Source organism: Rhododendron vialii, chromosome 6a (assembly GCF_030253575.1).
Source record: "Rhododendron vialii isolate Sample 1 chromosome 6a, ASM3025357v1".
NCBI lineage: Eukaryota > Viridiplantae > Streptophyta > Magnoliopsida > Ericales > Ericaceae > Rhododendron > Rhododendron vialii.
Window position 1 is genome coordinate 38,892,342 of NC_080562.1, and position 24,942 is coordinate 38,917,283.

Sequence of the window (24,942 nt, forward strand, 5' to 3'; positions counted from 1 at the left end):
ATCCACTGGATATATAATCCACAAAGTGCGTGCCCTTTCCCGTGGCATATACTAGTATCAGCTTAATTCACATCAATTTGAGTTTGGATTCTAGAGAGAGAGAGAGAGAAGATGCTGGCGATATTTCACAAGGCGTTTGCGAATCCACCGGAGGAGCTGAACAGCCCCGCATCCAGGAAACAGAAGCTGCCGGATGAGACTCTCGAAGACTTCCTCAATTCTCACCACCCTCGCACTAATACCTTCTCAATGAGCTTCGGACAAGCCGCCGCTCTCGCTTACGTTCGCCCGGACACCCCTTTCTCCCTTCATCAGCGGTATATCTACCTATTATTCGTGCATATACATTAATACATGTTAGTATATTCTAGTAGCAGCACTATAGTTTTGGTACGCTGTCCATTCGGAATGATCATAGGAGTATTTATTTACTCACTTTATTACAAGAGGCTACATACAGGGAATCGGGGGCTGCTGTGAGCAAACACAGCAACGGCAAACACAACAGCGTGCAGTTGTGCCATGTCTTACCGTCCGTATCGACTAAAAACACTCTTTCAGAAAAGAGTTTGCTTTCAAATCCAAACCATCCAAAATATTTTCAAATGGTGAGCACGCGGCTGTGTTTTGCTTACAGCAGCCCCAGCTTCCTTCTTTCAGGGTCTGGACATTATTTGTAGGTAGTTGTGGGCCCATGTTACCTCGATAATTTCAGTAGTTACATAGTCATATCACATATATCGTTTATTTGGTTTGTAGAGAAAAATATGATCTGTAAGGTGAAAAATATGTTGTTACTCATGTCATGATTTCTCTAGATCAGCGGTCCTGTTAAGGTGAACGGTCCATGTGTAGATGCAAAAATCGGGACTCATAATTCTTAAAATTTTGTCTTTTAGTGATCTGCCTACGTAGTTACTAATGTCCGATTAGCAAATTGACGAGCCTTACGAGATGAACGGATCATCGAATGTGAATTAAGGACAATCAAGTAGTGAACTGACAAAAAGTTATACTCCAGGGTTTTTTTTTTTATGTAAAACCGATGGGTCCTCCATGAACATTAGTAGCATTCAATCTCTCCCTCGATGTACCCATTATCGAATTTTTCATTAATAATATTTTTGTCATTTCAAAAAAAAAAAAACCATTAGTAGCATTCAACAGATTTGAGGAGATATTATTCAATTCAGTTCTTCTAGAGCATTGCTCTACGGCTCCCCCACCAAACATTAGTGTGGTTCCCCCACAAAGTGCACGGGCTCCAACAACCGTGTGGTGGCAGAGTCCGTGGAACATTGCTCTAGGAACACTGAATAATCCCTGAGATACGAGGGTGTCACATATCTCAATAAATGGTCACCGTAACATTTCTCAATTAAACACATTTGACATTTGTTAACGCGGGATAAAATTGCAGGATGTTTTGTGGGCTGGATGATATATACTGCCTCTTCCTTGGGAGCTTGAACAACCTCTGCTCCCTGATCAAACAATATGGGCTATCAAAGGGCACAAACGAGGCCATGTTTGTGATCGAAGCTTACCGGACACTGCGCGACAGGGGCCCGTATCCAGCCGATCAGGTCATGAAGGAACTGGAGGGAAGTTTCTCCTTTGTTGTTTACGATAGCAAAGCCGGCACTGTTTTTGCTGCGCTGGTATGCGTAACTAGCTAGCTAGTAATATCTGTAAGAGTTTCATGTTTATATGAGTATATGGCATCGAGATAAGTAGCTTATATTGTGGTTAATTAGGGTTCTGATGGCGGGGCTAAGCTGTACTGGGGGATTGCTGCTGATGGGTCTGTGGTTATTTCTGATGATTTGGAGGTCATTAAAGCTGGCTGTGACAAATCTTTTGCTCCCTTCCCTAAAGGTATGAATCAATAATGTCTATTATCGATCCCCATTTAGAATAAGAATGGGGGAATTCTAGTGCCATACAAGTGAGGATTTTGATTGGACTTTTAGTACAAGAAAATTTAAGATCGAAATCGCGGGTTGGTCACGTGGATGTGTGTGTGGGCGCGTACTTTGCACGTGTCTGAACAATATTGTACTACTGTGCGGGGATGGGTTGTTATTATAGATATTGTATAGCAAATGGATACACATCTTGATGAGGACAATTGAAATTTTCCTAGGCCCTCTTGTTCAGTTCTCCAGTGGCTACGGTTTCTATGTTTTGTAATCAAAAGTATACCATCATGTTTGCAAGTTTAAAATTTTGCTACTCCATAACTTACAGTGTCAAAAACTTTTCCAATTATTTTTTTGAAAATGACGCTATCGGTGATTTGGCTGTTTTTTCTATCTAATTTTTTTCCCGCAAGATTGAAGATTTTTCTGAGGCCATTTCGGTCAAGAAGCGGATCCTCTCCGGTCCATATTTTGGACTGGCAGACACAGTTGAAATCTGAACCATCCAATACTGCAATCAATGGTTCAGATTTTTTCAAAGACTCTTCGCTGGAAATATTGAATTCTTGGCGTGAAGACTGAAGAGTCTTTGAGCGGATGTGAACCATTGATTTTCCCAATGTATAGTCCAAAACTTGGACCGTTCCTATAGTCCAAACTTGGACCGGAGAGGGTTTCGCTCACTACACAATAATAGAAACATGGATAGTTAAATGGACGGACCATGTTTTGCAAAATGCCCAAATTGGCAAAATGCCCAAATTGTAAAGTTTTGGACCGGAGAGGGTCCAATCCCTTTCAGTCGTACACAAGAAAGAACCATGGATAGTTAAGTGGAAGGACCATGTTTTGCAAAATGCTCAAATAGTAACAATTGCAAGTCAATTGGGATTGTATCTGCACTAGGATAATGTACATAATGGTGATGAGCATGGGCATTATGCAGGTTGCATGTTCCACAGTGAAGGAGGGTTGATGAGTTTCGAGCATCCGATGAACAAGATGAAAGCAATGCCGAGGATCGACAGCGAAGGGGCAATGTGTGGAGCCAATTTCAAGGTGGACGTCTACACCAGGGTTAACAGCATCCCTCGCAGAGGAAGCGAGACCAATTGGACCGATTGGGACTCTTCCCATTAACCTCTTGAAATAAGCCCGTTGTTGATGTTGTTCACTTCACTTTGAAGAAGCTTCTCTCTTTTCGTTGCGTTTTCTGATGTCCTTCGACAGCTCAGAGTGTACATATTCTTGGATTTTCGAAATAATTCAGCATTTCACGTTTCCAAAATACATGGAAATGACTTCTACTAGGGTTAATATGATACTACACTTAGAAGAATAGAACGAAAGCAATTGATCTAGGCACCTTGTTAAACTGTCCCAAAACAGAACCAGCAGACCTGAAACGAACTTCAAAGTTTGTTTTAAATCAACTCTTCTTAAAGCAACTAAAAACAGAGCCAATCCAAAGTAGCCACGAAATAGAAAAACAATTCCAAAATGCCTACACCAATGAAAGCCAATCCCGATCGTGAATGCTTGTAAGTCACGTTGCTTTTGCTCGCTCATACGAACTGCCGATGCCATAAAAAAAACAACTCCAAAATGGCGATTTCATCTCACTTTTGCACAATCAAAAGGTCGTACAATAAACAGGTTTAGCCACGCCTGGGTGAAGAGAGCTTCTCTTACTGCGTAAAGTGAATGGCAACCATATAGACGTGATGTGATGGTGATATGAGAAACCCTTTCCACTAAGAGCACAATAAGTTACGGCGGAAACAAAGCAAAGGTAACCAAAGATACTCAAATTCTCAGCAAGATTAATTATGTATCCGAAGTACATTATAGATCAAAGAGAAGCTAGAGTATTTTTCACCCTTGGAAGGAAAAAATCACATGAAAATGTAACATATTCAAAAGGCCAAAACTGAAGCCTTCTAAGGCATTTTAACAGCTCAATCCAAAATGTCCACCTCATGTTGGATATAAGGTAATCTAGTGCAAAAGAAAAACTTGCTATCAGAAAAGAGAACACTGTCAGAAAGATTGATGACAACAACGTTCATACTTGGCTGATTCAATCATCATTTTTCCACATATCTGCAAACTCATCAGGCTCCAGGGGATTTGATAGCTCATGCAATTTCCTCCTCTTCTTGGCTTTAACTTTCTTTGCATATTTACCAGCCTTTTGCCTCTTCTCTAGCGCACGAATCTAAAAACATGGCAAAGAGTATGGGACGAAACCATTAGTGAGAGCAGACAAAAAAAAAAATGACGCATCAAAATGAGTTGCAACATCCCCAAAACAGAAAAGATGCATCAATCCACCAAATTAATCACTCCAATATCAAGTTAGTTTGACGTCTTTGTTGGATCAATTTAGATCATCTCTCAGCTAGACTGCTAGAGTGCTTAGAGCATGTACACAAGACTAGCTAAACACCGAATCTTAGGTACTTTACCTATGCAAAGTGAGAAAACTGGGGTATAGCACAATAGGTAAAGCAAAAGGTAAAATACATTTGGTATTTTCGTTCGGTATTTTTGCCGATGTAGTGTAGCACAGGTATAAGTAAAATTCTATTGTTTCTCTCTCTCTCTCTCCTTGTGGCTAGGTCGGCAGTGGTGGTGCGCAGTGTGGGTAGGTAAAGTAGGGAGGCTGCTGCAGTGTGGGAGGTGAATATGAATAGGTAAAGTAAATTTTTGGTACTGTTCAATGTTCATAGGCATTTTTGCTCACAACTGGTGTACATGCTCTTAGACTTCCCCATTTTGGTCAACTCTCCATTATCTTTCTTTGGCTTAGCGATTTTGATTTCATCTTCACCATGATATATACAAGAGAACCATCTGGAGTTATAGTAACTTCCCAATCCATGTAAATCATAGCAATAGCACTTAAATCTGCAGCTTCTAGACACCATTAAAACGAATGAAAATCTCCTTTACCTGGTTAGGGGAAATGTAAAACGGATTCTCATACAGTGTTGGGCCTCCAAAGCTGCCTCCAAATATCTTGATTGGATTCAAACAAAATCTTGGACCAACCTATACGATTGGAAAACATATTTGAAATCAACCTGTCACAAATTGAACTCAAAATAGGATGTCATCAATGCAAACCTCAACAAGGGTCATTTTATCCAGGCCACCTCGGTCCACTTTGTCCATTTCACTATGAGGAGCAGATATCTGTTTTGAGAAGTGAAGAAAAGTACCATCAGTATCATAGCTCTATTAAAAGTAAACAGTCGGACACACAGCGATTAATCCTATTAATTGCTTGGAGGTGACCGCCCGCTCGACTGGCGCTTAGCAACTTTTAGAGCATTGCACACAGTCTCATAGAAAACCAAATCCAGAACTGACATATTGCATATTAAGATAACCCTTATAAATGTAACAAAAATGGCTGTTTCAACCGTATGCAAGGGTACAACGTTGGTGCCAAAATTTTGGATTGCCAGCATTTGAATACACCATGATTTTACTCGATACAACATTGTTCACAAGCAAAATTTAACCAACCTGATAATTCCGGAACCATATGTGGTCATCAACAATTGAGAAAACAAATACGTGATCATGATAAGGTTTTGATTTCCGGTGATCCTTAGGAACTCCAAATATCTGGCCAAAAGGAAAAGAACAATAAAGATACAACAGATTGTTAGAATAACAAGCTAAGAAACTTGAAGAGATACGTGATATGTAACCTCATCTTTCTAAAGGTCAAGCCAACATCCAAAGAGTGCAGATGCCCACTAGAGCAGACAAAAATTAATTTAAAATGGGGCATGTATGGTGAGCAATTTATTAGAATTTCTCACAAAATTTACCATCTTTCAAAATTGTATTATAAAGCCGGTGCAGTATATCTTTAGCGTTGTCACACTGCACCATATGGACAGATGCCTAGCATGAGAAGACATCCAAAACATAATTTTGAAATATGAACATCTTAAATGCCCTATAATGACATTACTCTGGACATATATGAGACCACAGGTGACAGGACTCAAACCAACGATTGCCCGAGGCAGATACAGGATTAAAATATAAACATCGTATGAATACACACGAACTCCCCAAAAAACGAAGTGAGTGTAAATACAAAAAGAAGTATGCAAAACAAAACACCAAACCAATTTAGCAATATTATGAGTTGGGCTTGTACTTCAAAGAGGAGTGCCTCCAGTCACTCAACTACCCTCTGCACTTAGGATCAAATTCTCTTCATTATCTTTTCACCTCGGTCGAAATTTTTCTCTCAATATTTGGCAAAAAGATCTCTGACTTATAAAATATCATGCATGAAAAGAAACAATTTCATGGTTTTCAGTATTAGTTTGTCTTTGAGGATGGAAGATAAACATACCTGCATGATGATCTCCTTCAAAAGTTTCCAGTGGGGCTTATCGAAATTATTTGAAAAAGTCAAAATAGGGCGTGAACCTTTCAGATGATTTCCAGTAAGCTTTAATTCTTCCATGGTGTGCACTAGATAAACAAATCAAACAAGCACCATTAGGCAATTGCTCTCAATGTTCCAAGCGAGAGAAAAGGAAAAACAAATGTCCACCCAAGAACAGATTTTGGAAGGACACAAAAACAGACGCAGAATGATCAACAGAATATATATTAAGGAAATACCAATCTCTTTTGCCAAAGATCACTCAGAATCGATTAAAGAATTACCAGCATTAACTAAGAACTTCACCGATGGTCCATTAGGACACTTTGCCATCCATAGATAAAGGTCTTTCTGTTTTCTGCACTGAAATTTCACAAAATAAAATTGTAAGCAACCTGCCACCCGATGAAAAAACTACATTATATCTTAAAGTCATGCTCTATTTCATCCGTTTTCAAAACTCCTACATGTTTCAATTTTCAGGCATACATTCACAATCACAGTAACCCTATATTATATCAGAACCCAAACTTATTAAACACAACAAAAACCTACAATCACGATAAAAAAGCGAGAGAAAAAACTCATGAATGCAACTCCAAAAGCATAGTCTGCTGATTCGCTTGGTAACAAGTCGGTAATGAAGCAAGTATAGCTACACCAAACAAACAGTGAGAACGGAGTGGAGGGAGATAAACATTAAGAGGCACTACTTACAACATAGATCACAAAACACAGTGGATGGAGATAACAAGTTGCGGTACTCAGTTATTTCAGTTTCTCAGATTCATCTTTCTGATTGATTGGTTAAAAGTTGATAGGTTATAAGAAGGCAATCACAGTTTAGATGCTTAGGCTTAGTCAGAATAAGAAGGAATAATCGAATCGAGTTTGTGGATTTACTAGGTCAGGTCATAGACCAACAAAGGAGTTATTAGCTTTGAAACTCATTCGAAGGGCAGTACACGAGTAATCATAGATAAATGATCGAATCTCACCAGAAAATACACGAGAAACAAAACATTTAGAAGCACTTACCTCAAAAAACATACACGAAGAACAGCATTTTAGCTCGACTAGCTCATTCAGAGTTGCACCTTTACTTTCTTTAGACTCAACCTTGTTATCCTTCTTACAATGGGGCAAAAGCGATACAACATTCATCATCAAATGCCGATACCTGAATACCATGAAATTCCCAAATCATATAATCATGGACTTAAAAAAAATTACTTTTCAATAACCCAATCACTTTTCAATAACCCTGGGCACCTATTCCACCGTCCACTAGCAGGGGCCGAATGAAAACGGGACAAAGCCCCGTGTATGGACCAATGCCCCGATTAAAGGTTCTCATTTTCAACATGTAAAAACATAAGGGAAAAAGCAGAGGAATCAAATTTCAACCTGTAACTAATGCGGCGCGAACAAGTGACCAAAACCTTCTCTTTATTTCTAAAATTTGTTTTTGAATCACTTTCTTTCTCTTCTCCAACCTTATCTTTCCAACCCAAAAGTGTTCTTTTAGGTCTCTCCGGAGCAGCTTCATCCTTCTTTACAGGGGCAGCAGCCTCCGCTTCGCTATGTTTCCGCTTTCTTCCTCCCATCGCTTCTCAGTGATCTAACATGGGAAAGAACAAGAAAGATAGGAATAACCGTTCAATCCAGAATAATGTTGAATCTTATTACCGAATAAGTGTTGCATTACTGAAATCACCCAGGACTTATATACTATGCTAGAGAGAGAGAGAGAGAGAGAGAGAGAGAGAGAGGGTACCAGTTTGGCCGGAGCTGCTGAGCTTTGTTGTTCGATTTTGTTATCTAGGGCTGACGGGTTTTATGTCTTTAGTTTCACATATTTTACCCTGTAGCATTTGACTATTGCAGTTTGACCCCTCCTTGTCCGTTTTACAAAAATTAAAAATGAAGAAATGAAATACCCAACCCTACTCAATTTCTAATGTTAAATAAGAGCATGTACACCAAACTATGTATACATGCATTTAAGCTACTTTACCTATTCAAAACACGAAAGTGGACTATGCACCAAATTTGGTAAAGACCTCGGTAGAGTTGCTTCAGCTCCCGTACCTCGGTAAGTTTAGCAACTCACTATTCACTAACAATTGATTAGTTTACTATTTTTTGGGTCAGACAGCTCCTCTCTCTCTCTCTTCTTTTGCATTAATTTTACGATATTTTAATGGATAAAGAGAATATGATAGAGAGATTGGTGTAGTGTGGGAGGAATAAGTGGATAGGTAAAATACATTTTGTACCTTTTTTAATCGGTATTTTGGCTCTCATTGGTGTATATGCTCTAAAAATAAATACAAAACGATTTTAACAAAATAGTTAAGTGACCGTTATCCTATTTTAATGGGTTTCACAGTATTGCGGATGTAAATGTTTGAATGATTGGGGCTCGTATTTTGGTCTTTCGTTATATTGATCTTCATTATTATTGATGAAAATACCGATTCAAAAAATTTTCTATTAAAGATAATGACCCGAATGAAGGAATTATTAAAATTAATAATGTTCGCGTGCTTTCAAGTAATGAACATAATGGCACTCACATGTTTTACAGTGGACATGTCAAATAGGTGTGTTTTTTATTCATTAATCCCCCTCACCCAGTATGGAAAACAATTTGGAGTTGTGAAGCTACTTCAAAATTAAGCATTCTTGCTGGAGGGCTTCTAGGAATCTTCTTGCCCAAAAACGAAACCTAATCAGTCCATCCACCTAAAGGATTGCCAAATATGTCACAAGTATCCGAGATAAATCAATGAGCACCTGTTGTTTGGGTGCGAATGGGCGCGGGAGTGATCTAAGCTTTAGTGTTAGTGCCCAAAATTATAGTATGTCATGCGTCGGACTGTGAATGTTTGAATGCTTCCAAAATGATTAAGAAAGATGCGATTCAATTGAGTAGAGCAATCACTGCGGGTTGGTCAATTTATTTGGAACGAAAGAAACGATAATGTCTTCAATCATGAACATGCACGAGACACTTCTGGTTGGACCCGTCCTATGAAATTGTGTCTCTGAACCTATGATGGTTAATGATTCTTGCGCTTCAATATCGCTGATTATGCGTGATTGTTAAGGTTATCTTATTGATGGTTTTGCCAAGAATAACCACACCTCATTTGGTATTGCAAGCTGAAGCTATGTCCAACAGTGGGAGCACATTCCCAAGGGGCCTTTGTAACACATAGCATAAGAACCTGTTTGTCGTCTCCTTGAATCTCAATGCTCGATAAGTTCCTTGTTTTAGCCAGGACACAAGCATGCCGAATAGCCATAACTTGAGAGCTTTTCCGAATAAACTAGCGAGGGAGAGAAATGAGGTTGCAAAACTTTTCGCGAGAACAAATTAGTTCCGTTGTGGACTTCTTAACCCCCACCTGCTTTGCCCCGGGAATTTCTCCATTCTCTCCCTATTCATACCCCGTCTAAGGGGTTGTAGCCTATTGGCAATTTTATTGATAAAACGGACACAAATAGGTGGCCTTTCCGAGAATGAACAAAAGTTTTTCAGAAGGAGCACTGGGCTGTTTACAAAAGGAGGGATATGGCGTTACCAATTACGCAATATTGCTGCAATCTTCTGTGCTGCGAACGCTCCTCTCTCTACATTGCTCAGACCGCTTAAAATCGTTTTCCCAATAGTGAAATTACTCTCAGCTTACCCTTTATTAGATGAAACAGCCACCTGAACTAGGTGGGGATTTGGCACGTGGGATTGCTCAGTCATCGATCATTCCCAAGCTTACGCAGTTAAGAAACAAGCCTGACAATGTATATCAAGCACATCAATCGTGAATTCAGAGTAACTTGAGTTGAAACCAATCTCTATGTATGCTCATAATCAGTTCTTCTAGATCATATTTCCCATGAAACTACCAAACAAAATTTGGAAGTAGAAAAAATAATGCGAGTGATTTTATTTCTCCAACTCAAAGGTCCTGCATTTTACATAGCAAAATTGCTCACAAAAGCACACCCCCACAGCCAAATTCTGCACTCACAAGTCGCAACAAGATCCCGATATCTAGTGAATCCCTCCTTGACCACGAAGATTAGTCCGGTGTTAAGAATCTAATCTTTACATCGCTCTCACTTAGGCCAAGCCGACAAGTTTTTCACTAAGTTCCCAAACTTTCCGAGCTTTCTCCACATCACTTGCTTCTTGAGACAATTGGTTCTCAAATGACGCGGAGTCCTTGTTCCAGCTCCAATACACACCCGACTTAGTTAAGCTTGGCTCGCTCACAACCTGCAAGACATCAACAATTTAACTTGATATAAGAAGTGCTCTAAGAAACCCGGAAAAGTGCACAGAGAATATAGTGTGACAGTACAGTACTAAATTCGTTCTCCTGGAGTGTGAGGCCATCCATAATCTATGCACTTTTTTTGTGAATTATTTTTTGTTTGGGTGCTTTAAGATTTCTATAGGTTTAGATGTTATACCTGCGCAAGTCGCTTGCCAGATTCCTCTTCGGATACAAAACCCTTGGTGATGTACTTCTGGAACGGAGGGAAGAGGAGCCGGAACAAGGGGATGTGCTCTCTGAACAAGCCTGTGGTGGCAATGCAACCCGGGTAAAGGGAAGCAAATGTGATGCCGGTTTCCTCATGATAACGCCTGTGGAACTCTTGCATTGTGAGCATGTTGCAGACCTTGCTGTCTTTATATGCCTTGGCACCATCAAATTCTCCCCCATCAATCATGGATGAGCTGTTTAGCCCATTCAATCCACCGGCAAAACCTCTCATGTCCCCTAGGTTTGCCTTTGGAGGCACATTCCCAGCCAATGTATTTGTGTTACCTACGAAAAGTTCCAGAAACAATATCACAACTAGTATATAGTGGTGTAAAAAGGGTTCCTTGTTGTTTTTTGGATGTATATAATAGGGTTCCTTAACCACTTCATTTTGAAATCAGAGGACTGATATAGCAGCAATAATACTTCAGAACCAGGAATTCACAGAGAAATGTCTAAGTTGCAGTGTGAGAGTACTGCAATCATCTTAATGGAGTGTACGTGCTACTGAGAATCTAACATGTTAGTATGTAGAATGCAGTACAACCAGAATAACACTTCGGATACTTTCTGGAAATGATGTCTGAGTATGCATAGTTTTCCTATTTGAAATGGCTATGGAGTCACAATTTTTAAGTATAAACTGCATTGTAACATTCGGACAAGATACCTGTAATTGAGCCGACAATAATAAGCCGCTTTGAAGGATAATCAGATTGCTTCAAGTCATCGAGCAACAACCGCGAAAGGAGGAAGTGTCCAAGATGGTTAGTCCCAACACTAAGTTCGAACCCTTCAGCGGTAAAAGTAGGCTCTTTAGCAGTCGGCAAGTACACAGCAGCATTACAAACCAGCACATCGAGTGGACGGCCAGAACGCTTGAAATTTTCCACAAACTGCCTAACACTGTCAAGTGATGAAAGGTCCAAATGCATGACTGTGTAATTCTCCTTGGCAATGCCAGCGGCTTTGGCGGCCCTTTCGGCCTTTAGGAAGTCACGGCAGGCCATAATAATGTGCCATTTGCCTGTTTCAGCCAAGGCCTTGGCTGTGGCCAGGCCCAATCCGGAGGAGGCTCCGGTGATCACCACAATGCCCTTTCTTAGGGTTTTCTTCCCTTCAGTTGTGGCCTGGTTAATTGCCGGAGTAGTGACCACTGCTTGTGCTCTTACAGCCCAGCGGGGTAGCTTTCTTTGGTGTGATTCCTTCTGTGGATGAAAGTAAACTGAAGTTATGCATCAAAATTCAAAACCATTAAATTTTCAAATCCTGACAAACATTTTAGACTTGAACACAGATCTGTGTTTGGTTGCCCTTTTTGAGAGTAACTTTCAACTCTCGACACAATTTTCAATAAATCTCTCTCTCTATCTCTCTCCGCTCATTACCACTCCAACTCTCAAAAATAACTTTCTAAAAGCTCAACCAAACAAATTACGACTACATTGAATTGGGTCCATGAATATAAAAAGCAATGAGAATTTTGAGCCCTCTCCCAAATCCAGGATTGACTTCTAAAACTCCCCGAATTTCAAATTCTCAAGGAATAATGGATACATTCTATGTACTTTGCTAAAAGATGAAACTGCAGATATATGTTGGTACCTTGATTCTCAAAGCATAAGAGCTGCATCCAGCTTTGAGATGGTCAGACAGAGAGATTCCAAAAGGAGTAGAGTCCTTCAAAGATGCACCGCACTTTCCCTGCGACAAGGAACGCATTTTCCTTTAGGCGAATTCAAACGCTTATAACTGGTTTTCAGATTTTCAAACGAATAATGCTAGGTACACATTCCGTGCACAAATGTGTCCGGATATGTCTCATGAACGTGGGATCCTCATTATTATATTGTGTAGCCCACGTGCATCGGATGGCTCTAAACACATTTTCGTGACATAGATGTGTCCGGGACATGTGCATGAAGGTGTGTACCTAGCATTACTCTTTCAATTGAAAGGGTCTTTCCAACCACCGGATCGGTGGTGGTTAAATCGTTTCTTAACACAAATTCTAACACAGTATTGCCAAATTTCATACAAACAGCTTTGTACGAAATATAGAGAGCATCAACCACCCATTGGGGTGGCGATTAGCATATCAATTTGAAAACAGTTTCATAGATCGGACATAAGGCAATGAACCTCTTTGGGAATGGAGAAAGCAGAAGGAAGCAGAGCAGCAGCCTGTAGAGCCATGGACACCTTCAAATTTGAAGTGGGTTTCAATCAAAATCCTCTTCCAAGGTAGTGCAGAGGACTGTTTGGACGAGGAGAAAGATGGGGAGTGTGGTAGTGACTGGAGGAACTTTCTGTGCATTGGACAGGTATATAAGGAGGTGGTGACAAATTATGACAAAATATGGGTTTCTGTCATTTGGATATGATAAGAGGCTGAGAGGATAAGATAATTTCAGCAGAGGACTTCTGCCACTTCAATTCCAAACAACCAATCAGACTTTGAGTTTTGGATTTCGTGTGATATTTATGTGCACTTTTTCAAGAAGAGGATATTTTAGGCTCATCAAACGAGGGGGCTCCTCTGCAAGGAGTTATGGGCTTTTAGGCATGGAAAATTTGCATTAGGATATGGATATTGATTGGTGGTGGTGGGGGTCAATGCTCATCTTTTATGGATTTGCCTTTTCAAGTGATAATACTGATGTCCTGTTCAAGTGATAATATTGTTGTCATGGATTTAACTGCTACTGGTATTATTGGCCGCATGGGTCCGGTTTGGGCATTTTCATCTCGAATCCGATCACAAACGGGGTTTTCATCTCAAACCCGATCACAAACTGGAGCGAATCCTACGGTTATGTTTTACGGCAGTTCAATCTATATGCTTCAATGCTCTGGACTACCATGTTTCAGTGCACTTTTACTCACACGATATCGTAGTTAGAGAATTTGATGTGGATTCAATATGAAAGGAGAAGAGTATTTATTCACAGTTTTGCGAAGCTGCAGAAAAAAAACGCATGGAATTCCATTTAAGTCCTAATGAATAATTTTAAATTTGGTGTCCAAATCAGCTTATATGCAACTTTACCAATTCTAGGATTATAAATGGCTTGTTCATTTGGTGGCTTTGGGCGCGGTTCCTAATACATTTTCTCAATCTCTCTCCTCTCAAACCTCCTTCAAAATCCAAAATGAACAAGTCTAAAATCAACAACCAAACAAACCTCAGTAGATGCACTCTGGACAGCAAAAATCAACACTCCCAACAAGTGCATCTACTTGCTCTGAATGATTTTTGACAAAATTCGAAATGATCTACATGATGCAACATTTCACTGACAATATCACTGCCCTTGGCTCTCCATAGCTTCTGTTTACTGGAAATGAAGTGTAAATGATACTAAATCATAAAAGAATTACTATTTTTAAATTAAATACACTTTTTGCCATGCTCATAACTCTACATTCCCGATTACAGAAATCCAATCGGCTTTCTAAATTCACGGTGTAGTTTTTTCCCCTTAACCAATCTATCTTCTTTTCTTATCTGCCTACCCGGAATGGATCTCCATCTGCTTCCAAATCCGATTCAAACGAACAAAAGAGAACAATAAACGAACTCGCTAATATTACAAATCTCACGAAATCCCCCTGTACAAATTTTGCCAGCTTGACATATAACAGAACAAATCGCCCCCTTGATTGCTCAACGCTCTTCTCAAATATTCCCTTCGCCCCCTCAAATCCGAACAGGCAATCCAAAATTTTGAAAAGTTCTGATCTCCCCTCTAAGACCGGCAGTTACAATTACCATTCCCCAGGCGGACCTACTTCCGTTTACCCCATTGGAGTAGTCCACACTGACGCGAGGACTTCGGCTCTTGGTCGCTGGAACAAGTTTTTCCTCAGGCCATGTTGCCGAAATTCTATCAAAGAAGTAGCTGTTGGTTGCACTGGAAATGGTTCCGCGAAGCGGACTATTGGAGCATCCAGACGCCAATGGTGAATTCTCGTTGCCGTTAATCTCTTCGACAGGTGTCGGTGGATGATTCGCCGTGGAGACCCCGTCCAATTGATCGCAGAGCAGATGATTCTGTTCTCCTGAGAAAGTGTCCTGAAATCCCCAAGAATCGCACATGCCGGGCCAAGCGATGGCGACTGAGACATCTTGACAGTGGAAATGTTCATATGAACGTGTAACGGTAACGCCTTTGCTTCTGCTAGGTCGAGAATCACCTTCGTGCTTCCAGACATAGACATGAGAATCCTCACTAGCACAGACTACATATCTGCCATTAGCTGAGAGGGAGGCGGAGATTTGGCTGTTTGCGTTGCGAAAACCTGTCATTAGGAAACACCAACTTACCGTATGAGAATACTAGAAAGCTTAACATTTCGTATGGTGTCCTCCATTGCACAACGAACTAGTAAACCCATTACAAATTCTTTGAATGAAGTCAATGAACTAACACAACTCAGTCATTGTATCATAATCCAAATTGCAATAAGAATTACATTGACAAAGAGATACACAGAAACTCCCACGAGGGATCTTACAACATTTCTACTTCTTTTCCAGGACAAAATTACAAAGATGTAGCTGCATCGGTAAGCATGAAGCAGTTGCTCTGTCAAAAACTTGTACGAAATATATTGCCTTGATTGAAAAAGTTAAGCATAATGGACTGAACGCCACTTGATAATGACCAAGTACCATCAGTCTGTCATCTGCCAGCAACGCCCTATTGTCTAGAAGTCAAATTTAATTGTCACCCACTAGGCTATCATCCACTTAACTGAAGTAACTAACACTCAAAATAAAAGGCTAAAACAAGTCCTACCCTCTTATAGAGTTTTTTTTCGGTAAAAGGTACTTTCAAGTCAACGCCACCAGCGTTGAGGCTCTGCCGAGAGTTCATTAACTCAATCAAGTTCAAGATGAAGCATCTGTTCATGTCTAAAGAGAGCACTTTGCAAGACTCTAACCAGCTTTACATGTTCAAGAAATACAAATTCTCAGTTTTCTAACCTTTGAATTTGTGAACCAGATCAAAACCGTCAACAACACGTACTCGAGAATCGGCAGATGTGATAAGCACTTCTGATGAGCTTCCTGGTGCAAACTGTTAATTGAGAAATAATCAGCAAACAAAATGTAATGAGCATACATTTCTTCTTGCAAAGACCCCGCAAGTAGGAAAGGTAAATAACTCCATGCGAAGAATAGAAAAGAGAGGAATTCTTCTTTGCCTCCTATACCAGCACACAGTGCTTAAAAAAGTACAGACGAAGGACCAATAAATTACCTGGAAACCAGTGATTTTCTTCTGATGTGATTTCTTCTTCTTATTTTGCAGATTAACCTGACCTTTTTGTTGCAATTTATTTTCTGGAAAGGAGAACAAAAGAGTTCAAGCAACAGTGATAAGACACGACTAGAATATTATGTGGAGAGAGAGAGAATTCATACCAGATGTGTTGTATAAACGGCAGCTTCCCTTGTAAGAACCAACCAGTGCAACCTTCAGACATTTAAGAGAAATCCACTGAGTCACATGTAAAACTTCCACAAAATTATACATTTGACATTTCTCCCCTTCCTAATTGGGATTATATAAAATTAGAGTATGTCAGTCTAGACATGACCAACCTGCCCATCTGGTGTATAGCAAGCAGCAGTGACCATCTCATGCAGATCATTCCAATCAACAACTTGGCGGTCAGGAATGCTCCATATACGAACCTTAGCATCTAAGGATCCACTGATGAAGTATCTATCATCAACGGGATTAAACTGGATGCAAGTAACTGCACAAAGGAAATCCCAGAAACGATATACTTAGCTAAGAGATCAATCAACTCAGTAAGGGCAAAATAATTCAGAAGGCTAAGTCAGACAATTTAAAATGGAAAGAAAATTAAAAGTTCTTTAAAATCATAAAGGTTCTGTGAAATTACTAAATAGAAAGCATGGACTTATCTCCGAATTCTTTAAGATGTGGTGTCTATAACTGGAAAAAAGGGGTTCAAAACTCATCAAGATATTTTATTAGATTAACTTAAGGCCAAACAAGGAGTTGAAATGACCGTGCCACAGATCATTTACTTACCATAATCACTGTGAGAAAATTTCTTCAAACAAGACTTGCTAGACAAGTGCCACAGCCGCACAGTTTTGTCCATTGAAGATGAGAGCAAATGCTGAAATATAAATTTATCGTGAGATACCTTAATAACATCCTAGGAAGCACAAAAAATTTATAGCCTTTCACACGGATGGGTGATAATAAATTCCATATTTGTTGCTAATAGAATTGAACGAAGTACAAATCTAAAATAATGTACAACATATCATCTAAACATATCGTGTTAAAATATTGCTTAAGTGTTTAGAAGGTGTTCTTCTACCCATGCCACCTTTTCAACACAATCCCAATATCTTAAGATAAGTTTAGGAAGGTCTAACATGTCCACCGACATCCGATACTCGTACTTGAGACCATGTACCGTAGCTTTTCATAACGTGACGCATTTCAATCCTCTTCAATAATATGCGGTCAAATTCATCCACACATTACGGTTCACAATTTTTTCGTATCAGATTATCCAACAGTCAAAATTGGACAAAAGGCCACAATAATTATCCCAATCTATGTAGCAGAGACACTTGCATGGGAGATCACGTGCTAGTGTTTCCGTACACTGACACTCTCTAGAGACGTGTCGTACGGTGAAATGGTGAAACCAAATGTGTCCTACTTTTTCTCATTGTTTTTTGTTTGAACACTCTAGGGACACGTTAAAGATGCTTCAGACACTCTTGTGTGACTCTATGGACACTCTCAAGACACATCAAAAGTGTTAAATGGAATAAAACTATAGTTACCAATTAGGTAAGTCTTTCATTTTCATTTAACAGATGATGGTTAACTGATTACAAAGACGCTGGTATATATGGTGTTCCACATTCATATTTCCTATCTAGAGCCCTTTTTTTTTTTTTTATTCATATCACAAAATACTAATTTTTGAAAACGTGTCACTGAACATGTTGGGTGTCGAAGTGTCGGTGGAGTGTCCATATCATGTCGGTGCCACATACACCCCAATGATACTACAAGTAACAATTAATGATCTATTGTTTCATCTTGAATTTTACATTGGTATCAGCACCTCAACCACGATGAGAATGCATTTTCTTCGGTATCGCCAGATTCACCTCCTCAACCTTGATGACAATCCAAATACTACATGTTCAATCTCTCTGATTTTAATGCTACTGTACATTCAGACCCCATAATGAACTAAAAGGCAATTGAATTTCCAAGATCTGGAAACAACAAAAGAAATAATCAATTTTATGTTTTTAGAGAACAAGTTATACATGAGGCAATATTATTCGTGCAACCTTAGAAGCAACCATTCCTCAAATTTATAGGCTTTATTATAAGAGAGGCCCCCATCTCCAGAAGCCCCTAACCTTGCCAGACAAACTATATGCTTGATAGCACTTTGTATCTAATGGTGCTCATAGCCTCACCAGTACACGAGGCTAAAAGAGTTTCCATGGTCCTGTTCTATTAGGAAAGCAATATCATGGTGCACACTTCCACTGCTATCAGAGCGGAAGCAGAAAGCTCCTCTCTGAAGACCAAAATCTAGTGTACATTTTAGCCACAATGGATGAAGTATCAGACAAATTGCGATTGATAGAGTCAACAACAGAGCTGTACAGCCTGTACCACAAATGGGACTACGAGGCTTATGCCCTATAAAGAAGGGGAGCTTATTGTTGGTGTAACACTTGTTGTGTATTTTTGTAGAAAATCCACTTGACAAAGGGATCATCTATTTTGAGTAACTTTTCAAGCAAAACGAAATCATTCACTGTTCCCCATGTTTACGTTATTATGTACGCTCAATGATGCTTAATCTTGTATCGCTTCGCAGTCCCGGACCATGGAAGCGATCAAAGGAAGACGGTAATCAACCACTGTCCTTTTGTGATGTTCTCATGCAGGTACAGCACAAGGGCTCATGCACGCACCCGCTTAGTTGAAACCTGCGGGGCACTCGATTGCGGGCGAGAGAGAGAACAGCCTACCCTACAAGGAAAAGGGGAGTCCTAACTTCTTCTACTCCGTGTGCACGCAACGAATCTTAAGGACAGGACCCTACCCTCTTCTCAAACCCTCTGCCCAGCTCTGACCTAGTTTGCCTGTGACCGGCGGAATACCGGAAGAAACATGCGATAAGAAGGAAGGAGCGGACCATTAAAGCGCTCAAAGTAGTCCAAATCGGACCCAGAAAAAAGATTGGCAAACCTAGAAGGCAGAGATCCGAATACCCCAGGGCTTGGACCAATTCCTCACCATTCTTATCTCTCAACTATAAGATCACAGAATGGCGTTGCAGTGCCCTTATCACTTTGAAAGCGAGAGGTGGGATACGATCCAGTAACTTGTTAGGAGTAGGTTTTGGCTTGCCCCTTTCGATGTTATTAGGCTGTGTTCCACAACCCAAATAAGAACTTATTTTTTGTTGAATAAGAAGGCTTGTTCCCCAAAAAATAAGAAGGAGGTGCTTATTTTTCAGAATTTATATAGGAACCAATGGGCGCCGGAGAGGGAAATCGTATCAGTGGCCGCGCCGGGCCATCTCCGGCCACCGGACGGCCGATCCGAGCTGTTCAAAAATTCAAAAAAAAAAACCGAGGGGGCCATCGCTGGAATCAACGGCATCCGAGGTGTATAGGGTGCTTGATCCGAGCACTCCTTTACACACCTCGGATGCCGTTGATTTTCGCTAAAGCCCCCTCGGTTTTTTTTTTAAGAATTTTTGGACGGCTGGGATCGGCCGTCTGGTGGCCGAAGACGGCCCGGCGCGGCCGCCGGTACGATTTCCCTCCGCCGGCGCCCATTATCATAGCAACAGTCTTATTTTTTGTATAAGGCAACTTCAAGCTCAAAATTCATGTGTTTACGCAAATAATTTTACTATCACTATGGATCTTGTTTGATAGATCTCATTGAGATCTTTAATACGGTGCAAAAAAAATTGATTTTTTTTTTCATTTACATGATTTTTGAGTTTGAAAATGTGAATGGAACTTTTTATTTGGATTTTGTGGAATGATCCTTTTTATTTTTGAATGAGAAGTGGCAAAATAAGTACTTATTTTTTAAGAAGGTTTCCGGAACGGGACCTTAGTAAGATAGGTTTGGAACCCTTTCCCTTTTTTAGAATAATGAAAATAATAAGGTTAGCTTCCAAAGCTCCTTTCTTCAAATGGTGCGCAGGAGCGCACTTTCGCTTTCCCCTTAACGTGCCTTGTTATGGCACACTATTTTGTGTCAGCAAAGAGGGTGAAATTCAAGTGAATCAAAGATCCCACTCCAGGGAAGATCGACTCTTCTTTAACCCTCTTCTTTTATCATACAGATCTTACGTGAAGCCCTTAGCTAGCCAGTCGAAAGTTCAAGGTGCCAATACGAATAACCTAGAATAGAATTGACACTACAACAACCTACATATTTCTTTCTTCCAAAATGGCATGGCAACTAAGCTGCACAAAGTAATTTCAAAAACTTAAATATCAAAATGTTGTAACGGACAGGCTGACATAACAATAAAATACAGTTGTTTTGAGAGAATCAGTTATCATATGCTACATGCAGCAAGGAAAAGGAAATCTAAGCAAATAGGGGGCAAAGTGTGCAACTAACCTGAGTCTTGGACCATGACAGGTCAAGCACATCGTCGCAATGTCCTTGGAAGGAACAGAATGGTTTTTCCGAAAGTGCAAAAACTGTCTCTGGCACCAAAATTTGATCCAGGCTCACTGATTTCCTGCTTATGGATGTCCTTCCCCTTCTCTTCTTCTCCAGATGGCTTTCCAAACGTGGCGACAAAGAAGTTGGTTCTGGCGACCCATTGGCAACAAACAAAAGATTCAAATTTCCCTCTTCCAGCTTATCCATTAACAGATCACCCTTCCTTTCCGATTCCACAACCTGCCACACATGAATGACACGGTCCTCGCCAGCACTAGCAAGATACTTACCATCCAAGCTAAACTTAATACTCCAAATCGAACCATTGTGAGCCTGTATCTCCTGACTCTTGTATAATGCCGTGAGATCTTTGCACGATTTTCCATACTGTCGTACTCGAACTCTCTCAGGGCCATGAAACGAAACATCTTGGCTATCGTCAGTAGCTGAGCTTGACCTCCTCCCACCCTTTTCCGACGAGGTATCCCTCTCATCACTGCTCCGCCTCTCCTTATTATGTCCCGTCATGGTACTAGCCGCATTCCTTATGCTCTGCAACCAACTCCCTTTCTTTTTCAACTTTGACGATCCACTCCCACCGCTCCCACCGCCATTCACATCCAAATCTACATTACCCTTATCATTCCCCTCCTCCACATTCTGCCTCCTCATCAGTTCTAGCACAATCGGCGAATGCCCTACACACATGTCAAACTCCTCCATGGTCAACTGCCTTCCGGTCCCTACTTCCTTAAGTTTGTTCCACGTCCCGTCTTCTCTCACCTCATTCACCACAAACTCCTTGCCGTTATCAAGATTCTTAATCGTACACACCAACCCATTCTCCAAAACCCCATCACCAACCGAACCACAATTTGATTCGCCATTACAATTACCACTCGCGGTTGCCATCGAACTTGTGGATGGAGAATCGGTCCTAACCTCTTCCACCACCCGCCGGAAGATTTTCCCGGTCGGCGGCTTATTCGGTGATCCATTCCCACATTCATTAACAGACTTAACAACACTAACACTAGTATTATGGTTATTTACAAATACGCCACCGCTGGTTTCGTTAACAGGCGGTGGTAAAATCGAATTATCTGAAAGAATACGAGGCGAAAAACAAACACTGGAAGAATTATTATCAGAACTATTAGAATTATTACACTGGGCACGTGGAGAGCACTCGGTCACGTGATCATACGTTTCACCATTTGATTTCGATCGGACAATACAACTAGGGTTACCAGAATTGCTGCAAGAGACCTCATTTAACCGATCGGCCGACGCTGATCTGGCAAAGACCGAATCGGAGAGAGGAGGAGGGGAGGCGCGGCGGGAGAGGACGGGGTCGAGGCTGAGGCCGAGCTGGCGGAGGAGGCGCGAGCGGCGCTCGACAACGGAGGAGGGCTGGGAGATCCAAACGTCGTAGCTGCTGTCCGAAGCGGCGCCGTTCGGGAACCAGCCAGGCGTTTGTGCTTTTTCCGCATAATTGGGGGAATTGAAACTGGTGAGATCGTGGTTGGAGACGTCGTTGTATTCCTCGTCGTCCTCGGACGGGGAGGAGGAGGGCGACGAGGAGTGGGTGAGGCGATCGACGGAGTCGTGGAAGCGCTCGTCGTTGTTGCTGCTGTCGTCGTCCTCTTCGTCGACGGATTTGGTCATCGTTCGGGCATTCCCATCTGAGAAATGAAAATGCCCGATTGATTGAGTAATTCTACAAATACGCCACCGTCGTGTTCTCTTGGTTTAAGTTTGTTTCTCTGTCCGTCGGTCTCTGGAACGACAGCGGATCGGCCCGGGAGGGATTGCGGAGGTTTTAGAGAGAGAGCGAGGGGTGAGGGAGGAGAGAGAGAGTGGTGGGATCGGAGAATGGGGATGAGCGAAGGTGGGGAAGTGTGTGGGGGGTTTTTACTTTTTAGTTTGGGAGGTGCACACCATTTCTTTAAATGTTGTCGTATGCTTGTTGGTTGGGCTTGTAAACTTTACTATTTTTCTTCTACCTATGTTTTGTATGTTTTATTCGTTTTTTTTAAATTTTTGTTAGATTTGTTTCATATTTTTTGAATTAATTATTTATCTTGACAAAAAGAGTTTTAAAAATGAAAAATTATGACAGAAAGGGAAAAAAAACTCACGAAAGATAAAAACATACTCTATCAAACAACTGTCTTATTTGTCTAAAGTGTCATTTTATTTGAATTTGTTCAACATCAGTCCATATTTTTACAATTCGTCTTGTCAAGAAGAACGATTAATGCAAAAAATTACGACAAAAAATTAAGAAAAAAAAATCAAAATAAGCTACAAACTTACAAATTTACAACAACGAAATATCTCTTTTTGTTTTTACCTGAGGGACTCAGATCGAATGATGGGAGGGGAGGAACGGTGACGTGAGTCGGTGAGTGGGATGGGGGCTAGGGAAGAAATTTATTTGGATTTTTTTGTTTCTTGAGTAGCAGTAGTGAAATACTCCTACTAATAAAATGGAATATGTTAAGTGGGATGAATGATTAAAAACAGTCGTTTAGTGGTTGAATAGTCAAGTACAAATGGGAATGTGAGAGCGTATGCAAGTGTAAAAGTGTCTTTCAAAACATATGTTTAATAGTAGAATTTGCAAAAGCGAGAATTGATAGCGGGAGTATTCCAGAAATTGAAAACGACAACAAAACGTCTTATTGAAATAATAGGATGCCGAACTTACGCGAGCACGGAAATGGTTAGTGAGTTGAATAATAGTATACCAATTTGAGTAAATGTTTTGTGGGTGAGGAGTGGGGAGTTTGGATTCGCTTCGCATTCAGGCCTACCTTATAAAAAGTGATAAAATTGCTAGAAATAGTACTAAAATGTATAAATGAGCTCTCTTTCTCTCTTTTTTTCCTTATGTATTTTGTGAGGGGAAAAAAGTCTCTTTATTATTTTTAACACTTTCAAGAAACTAGACCAAATGCTGCACACAATGGGATTAATCGTTTTGCTTTCGCTTTGTAGTGCAACATAAGTGTTTATTCCCAATCACCTAAGAGGGAATTTATACTATAATTCGATTTTCTATGATTTTGTTTTTCATCATTCCTTCCTTCCTTCCTACAATATTTTGTTTGTCCTGTTTTTGACTTCTCATTATTCTAAATTATTTGTCCAATTTTAAAAGACCTAGAAAAAAACCCCCTAAAAAGTACTACCCTTCTTTCTTTTTTGAATTGATGTGACAAGTACAATTTGAATTCAAGGACATGTGAAAATTTTAATTTTCGAAGTGTAATGGTTATATCCTCTTGTTGAGTTGAATTCCTTAAATTGAACGAACAAATCGGGACGGAGGAAGTATTATTTTGGAAAACGATGGATAAAACAAACTTGTTTAGAATACCAAGTTTCACGCAGAAGCTTCCATCAAAATCATCGAAGATGAAATCTAAAAGACGTACTAGCGAATGATGATTAAGACCGAAATTTGCATGCAATGTGAAAATGATAAACTGCGGACGATGCTTCTCCACTAGTACAGTAACAATCAACCGCTCTCCACAAAAGTCTTTGCCAATGACCAATCAGTTAATAAGTGCATGCCAAGCATTTTCTAGGTAAAATGTTTTTCCTTTATTTTCTCCATCGTTTTGTGCTATTTTGAAACGTATGGAAAAGCTAATGGGAAAACGATAAAGACAAAAAACAAAAAAGGCCGGAGGGGGAGGGAGGCGACCAAGCGTAGCAGTCTTTCCTTGGGTATGATCATAAGGATTGTAGACATGCAACAAGCCCCGAAAAGGACCAAATGGCCATAGTTTCTATTGTTCCACCAATGGCTAGTGGAACAAATCGGGCTTTGCATGAGGTCAAAGTTTAAGAAGGCATTTGATTGCACGACTCCAACCTTGAACCTCTTGACTACCCAAATCACTTGAGACTAAGTCATGAACCACTATATAGGCTACCAGTACCTGTGGTGTTAAATATAGATGTTCATGACAAGGTTCAATTCTATCTCTTTTTTTTTTTTTTCCCTGTGTTAATTATTTCTCATATATCTTCTCTTCAGTTATATTCTTCATGCAGTTTCCTTTTTATTTACCGTTTTCATTCATTGAATTTTCTCTTTTCATCAAATGGTCCAAGATTAATTATAACATAATTGTACAAGTATCAATGACATTTGTTTTCCAAATTTGAGGCAATTTTATGGTGTAGTTTGGCTTAAATGAACCCAACTGCCTTCTGGTCGTCTATTCTGATTTTTAACTAGATTCCGATAATATTTTTGGGGAAACTATCAACCGTCTTGACAAGCAAAATTT

At 40.2% G+C, this 24,942-nt stretch overlaps 4 protein-coding genes across 4 annotated transcripts; 1 reads left to right on the plus strand and 3 right to left on the minus strand.

Moving 5' to 3' along the window:
* Positions 1-31: 31 nt before the first annotated feature.
* LOC131329236 (stem-specific protein TSJT1) lies at positions 32-3,212 on the plus strand. The gene is made up of 4 exons (XM_058362328.1): positions 32-317; positions 1,421-1,661; positions 1,758-1,878; positions 2,869-3,212. The coding sequence occupies exons 1-4, from the start codon at positions 112-114 to the stop codon at positions 3,060-3,062; spliced, it is 762 nt and encodes a 253-aa protein (XP_058218311.1). The 5' UTR covers positions 32-111; the 3' UTR covers positions 3,063-3,212.
* Positions 3,213-3,715: 503 nt separating this feature from the next.
* On the minus strand, positions 3,716-8,215 carry LOC131329235 (ribosome biogenesis protein BRX1 homolog 2). Its single transcript, XM_058362327.1, has 9 exons — positions 8,120-8,215; positions 7,750-7,963; positions 7,381-7,522; positions 6,627-6,705; positions 6,307-6,428; positions 5,457-5,558; positions 5,052-5,120; positions 4,878-4,976; positions 3,716-4,140 (listed from the first exon to the last, which is right to left on the minus strand). Exons 2-9 carry the CDS (start codon positions 7,947-7,949, stop codon positions 4,003-4,005), a joined length of 951 nt encoding a protein of 316 aa, XP_058218310.1. The 5' UTR covers positions 7,950-7,963; positions 8,120-8,215; the 3' UTR covers positions 3,716-4,002.
* Positions 8,216-10,271: 2,056 nt separating this feature from the next.
* Positions 10,272-13,382, minus strand: LOC131329237 (protochlorophyllide reductase). Its single transcript, XM_058362329.1, has 5 exons — positions 13,041-13,382; positions 12,504-12,602; positions 11,569-12,106; positions 10,825-11,183; positions 10,272-10,627 (listed from the first exon to the last, which is right to left on the minus strand). Exons 1-5 carry the CDS (start codon positions 13,092-13,094, stop codon positions 10,472-10,474), a joined length of 1,206 nt encoding a protein of 401 aa, XP_058218312.1. The 5' UTR covers positions 13,095-13,382; the 3' UTR covers positions 10,272-10,471.
* An 866-nt stretch (positions 13,383-14,248) lies between these two features.
* LOC131329238 (uncharacterized) lies at positions 14,249-22,569 on the minus strand. Its single transcript, XM_058362330.1, has 7 exons — positions 20,585-22,569; positions 16,970-17,060; positions 16,510-16,667; positions 16,330-16,381; positions 16,166-16,248; positions 15,889-15,982; positions 14,249-15,200 (listed from the first exon to the last, which is right to left on the minus strand). Exons 1-7 carry the CDS (start codon positions 22,298-22,300, stop codon positions 14,599-14,601), a joined length of 2,796 nt encoding a protein of 931 aa, XP_058218313.1. The 5' UTR covers positions 22,301-22,569; the 3' UTR covers positions 14,249-14,598.
* Between the last annotated feature and the right edge of the window lie 2,373 nt (positions 22,570-24,942).

What these genes read in the sequence shown, in the direction of transcription:
- LOC131329236 (XM_058362328.1), top strand. Translation starts at nt 112, where the DNA reads ATGCTGGCGATATTTCACAAGGCGTTTGCGAATCCACCGGAGGAGCTG. An exon ending in CCTTTCTCCCTTCATCAGCG is followed by an intron (nt 318 to 1,420) that starts GTATATCTACCT and finishes ATAAAATTGCAG; the next exon opens with GATGTTTTGTGGGCTGGATG. An exon ending in GCACTGTTTTTGCTGCGCTG is followed by an intron (nt 1,662 to 1,757) that starts GTATGCGTAACT and finishes GTGGTTAATTAG; the next exon opens with GGTTCTGATGGCGGGGCTAA.
- LOC131329235 (XM_058362327.1), bottom strand. Translation starts at nt 7,949, where the DNA reads ATGGGAGGAAGAAAGCGGAAACATAGCGAAGCGGAGGCTGCTGCCCCT. An exon ending in TATGGTTCCGGAATTATCAG is followed by an intron (nt 5,121 to 5,456) that starts GTTGGTTAAATT and finishes TTCTCAAAACAG; the next exon opens with ATATCTGCTCCTCATAGTGA. An exon ending in TTTACATTTCCCCTAACCAG is followed by an intron (nt 4,141 to 4,877) that starts GTAAAGGAGATT and finishes CCATGTTTTTAG; the next exon opens with ATTCGTGCGCTAGAGAAGAG.
- LOC131329237 (XM_058362329.1), bottom strand. Translation starts at nt 13,094, where the DNA reads ATGGCTCTACAGGCTGCTGCTCTGCTTCCTTCTGCTTTCTCCATTCCC. An exon ending in CTTATGCTTTGAGAATCAAG is followed by an intron (nt 12,107 to 12,503) that starts GTACCAACATAT and finishes TTTCATCCACAG; the next exon opens with AAGGAATCACACCAAAGAAA. An exon ending in CTGGCAAGCGACTTGCGCAG is followed by an intron (nt 10,628 to 10,824) that starts GTATAACATCTA and finishes GATGTCTTGCAG; the next exon opens with GTTGTGAGCGAGCCAAGCTT.
- LOC131329238 (XM_058362330.1), bottom strand. Translation starts at nt 22,300, where the DNA reads ATGACCAAATCCGTCGACGAAGAGGACGACGACAGCAGCAACAACGAC. An exon ending in TGTCATGGTCCAAGACTCAG is followed by an intron (nt 17,061 to 20,584) that starts GTTAGTTGCACA and finishes TTTATATTTCAG; the next exon opens with CATTTGCTCTCATCTTCAAT. An exon ending in ATTTTCTCACAGTGATTATG is followed by an intron (nt 16,668 to 16,969) that starts GTAAGTAAATGA and finishes TCCTTTGTGCAG; the next exon opens with TTACTTGCATCCAGTTTAAT.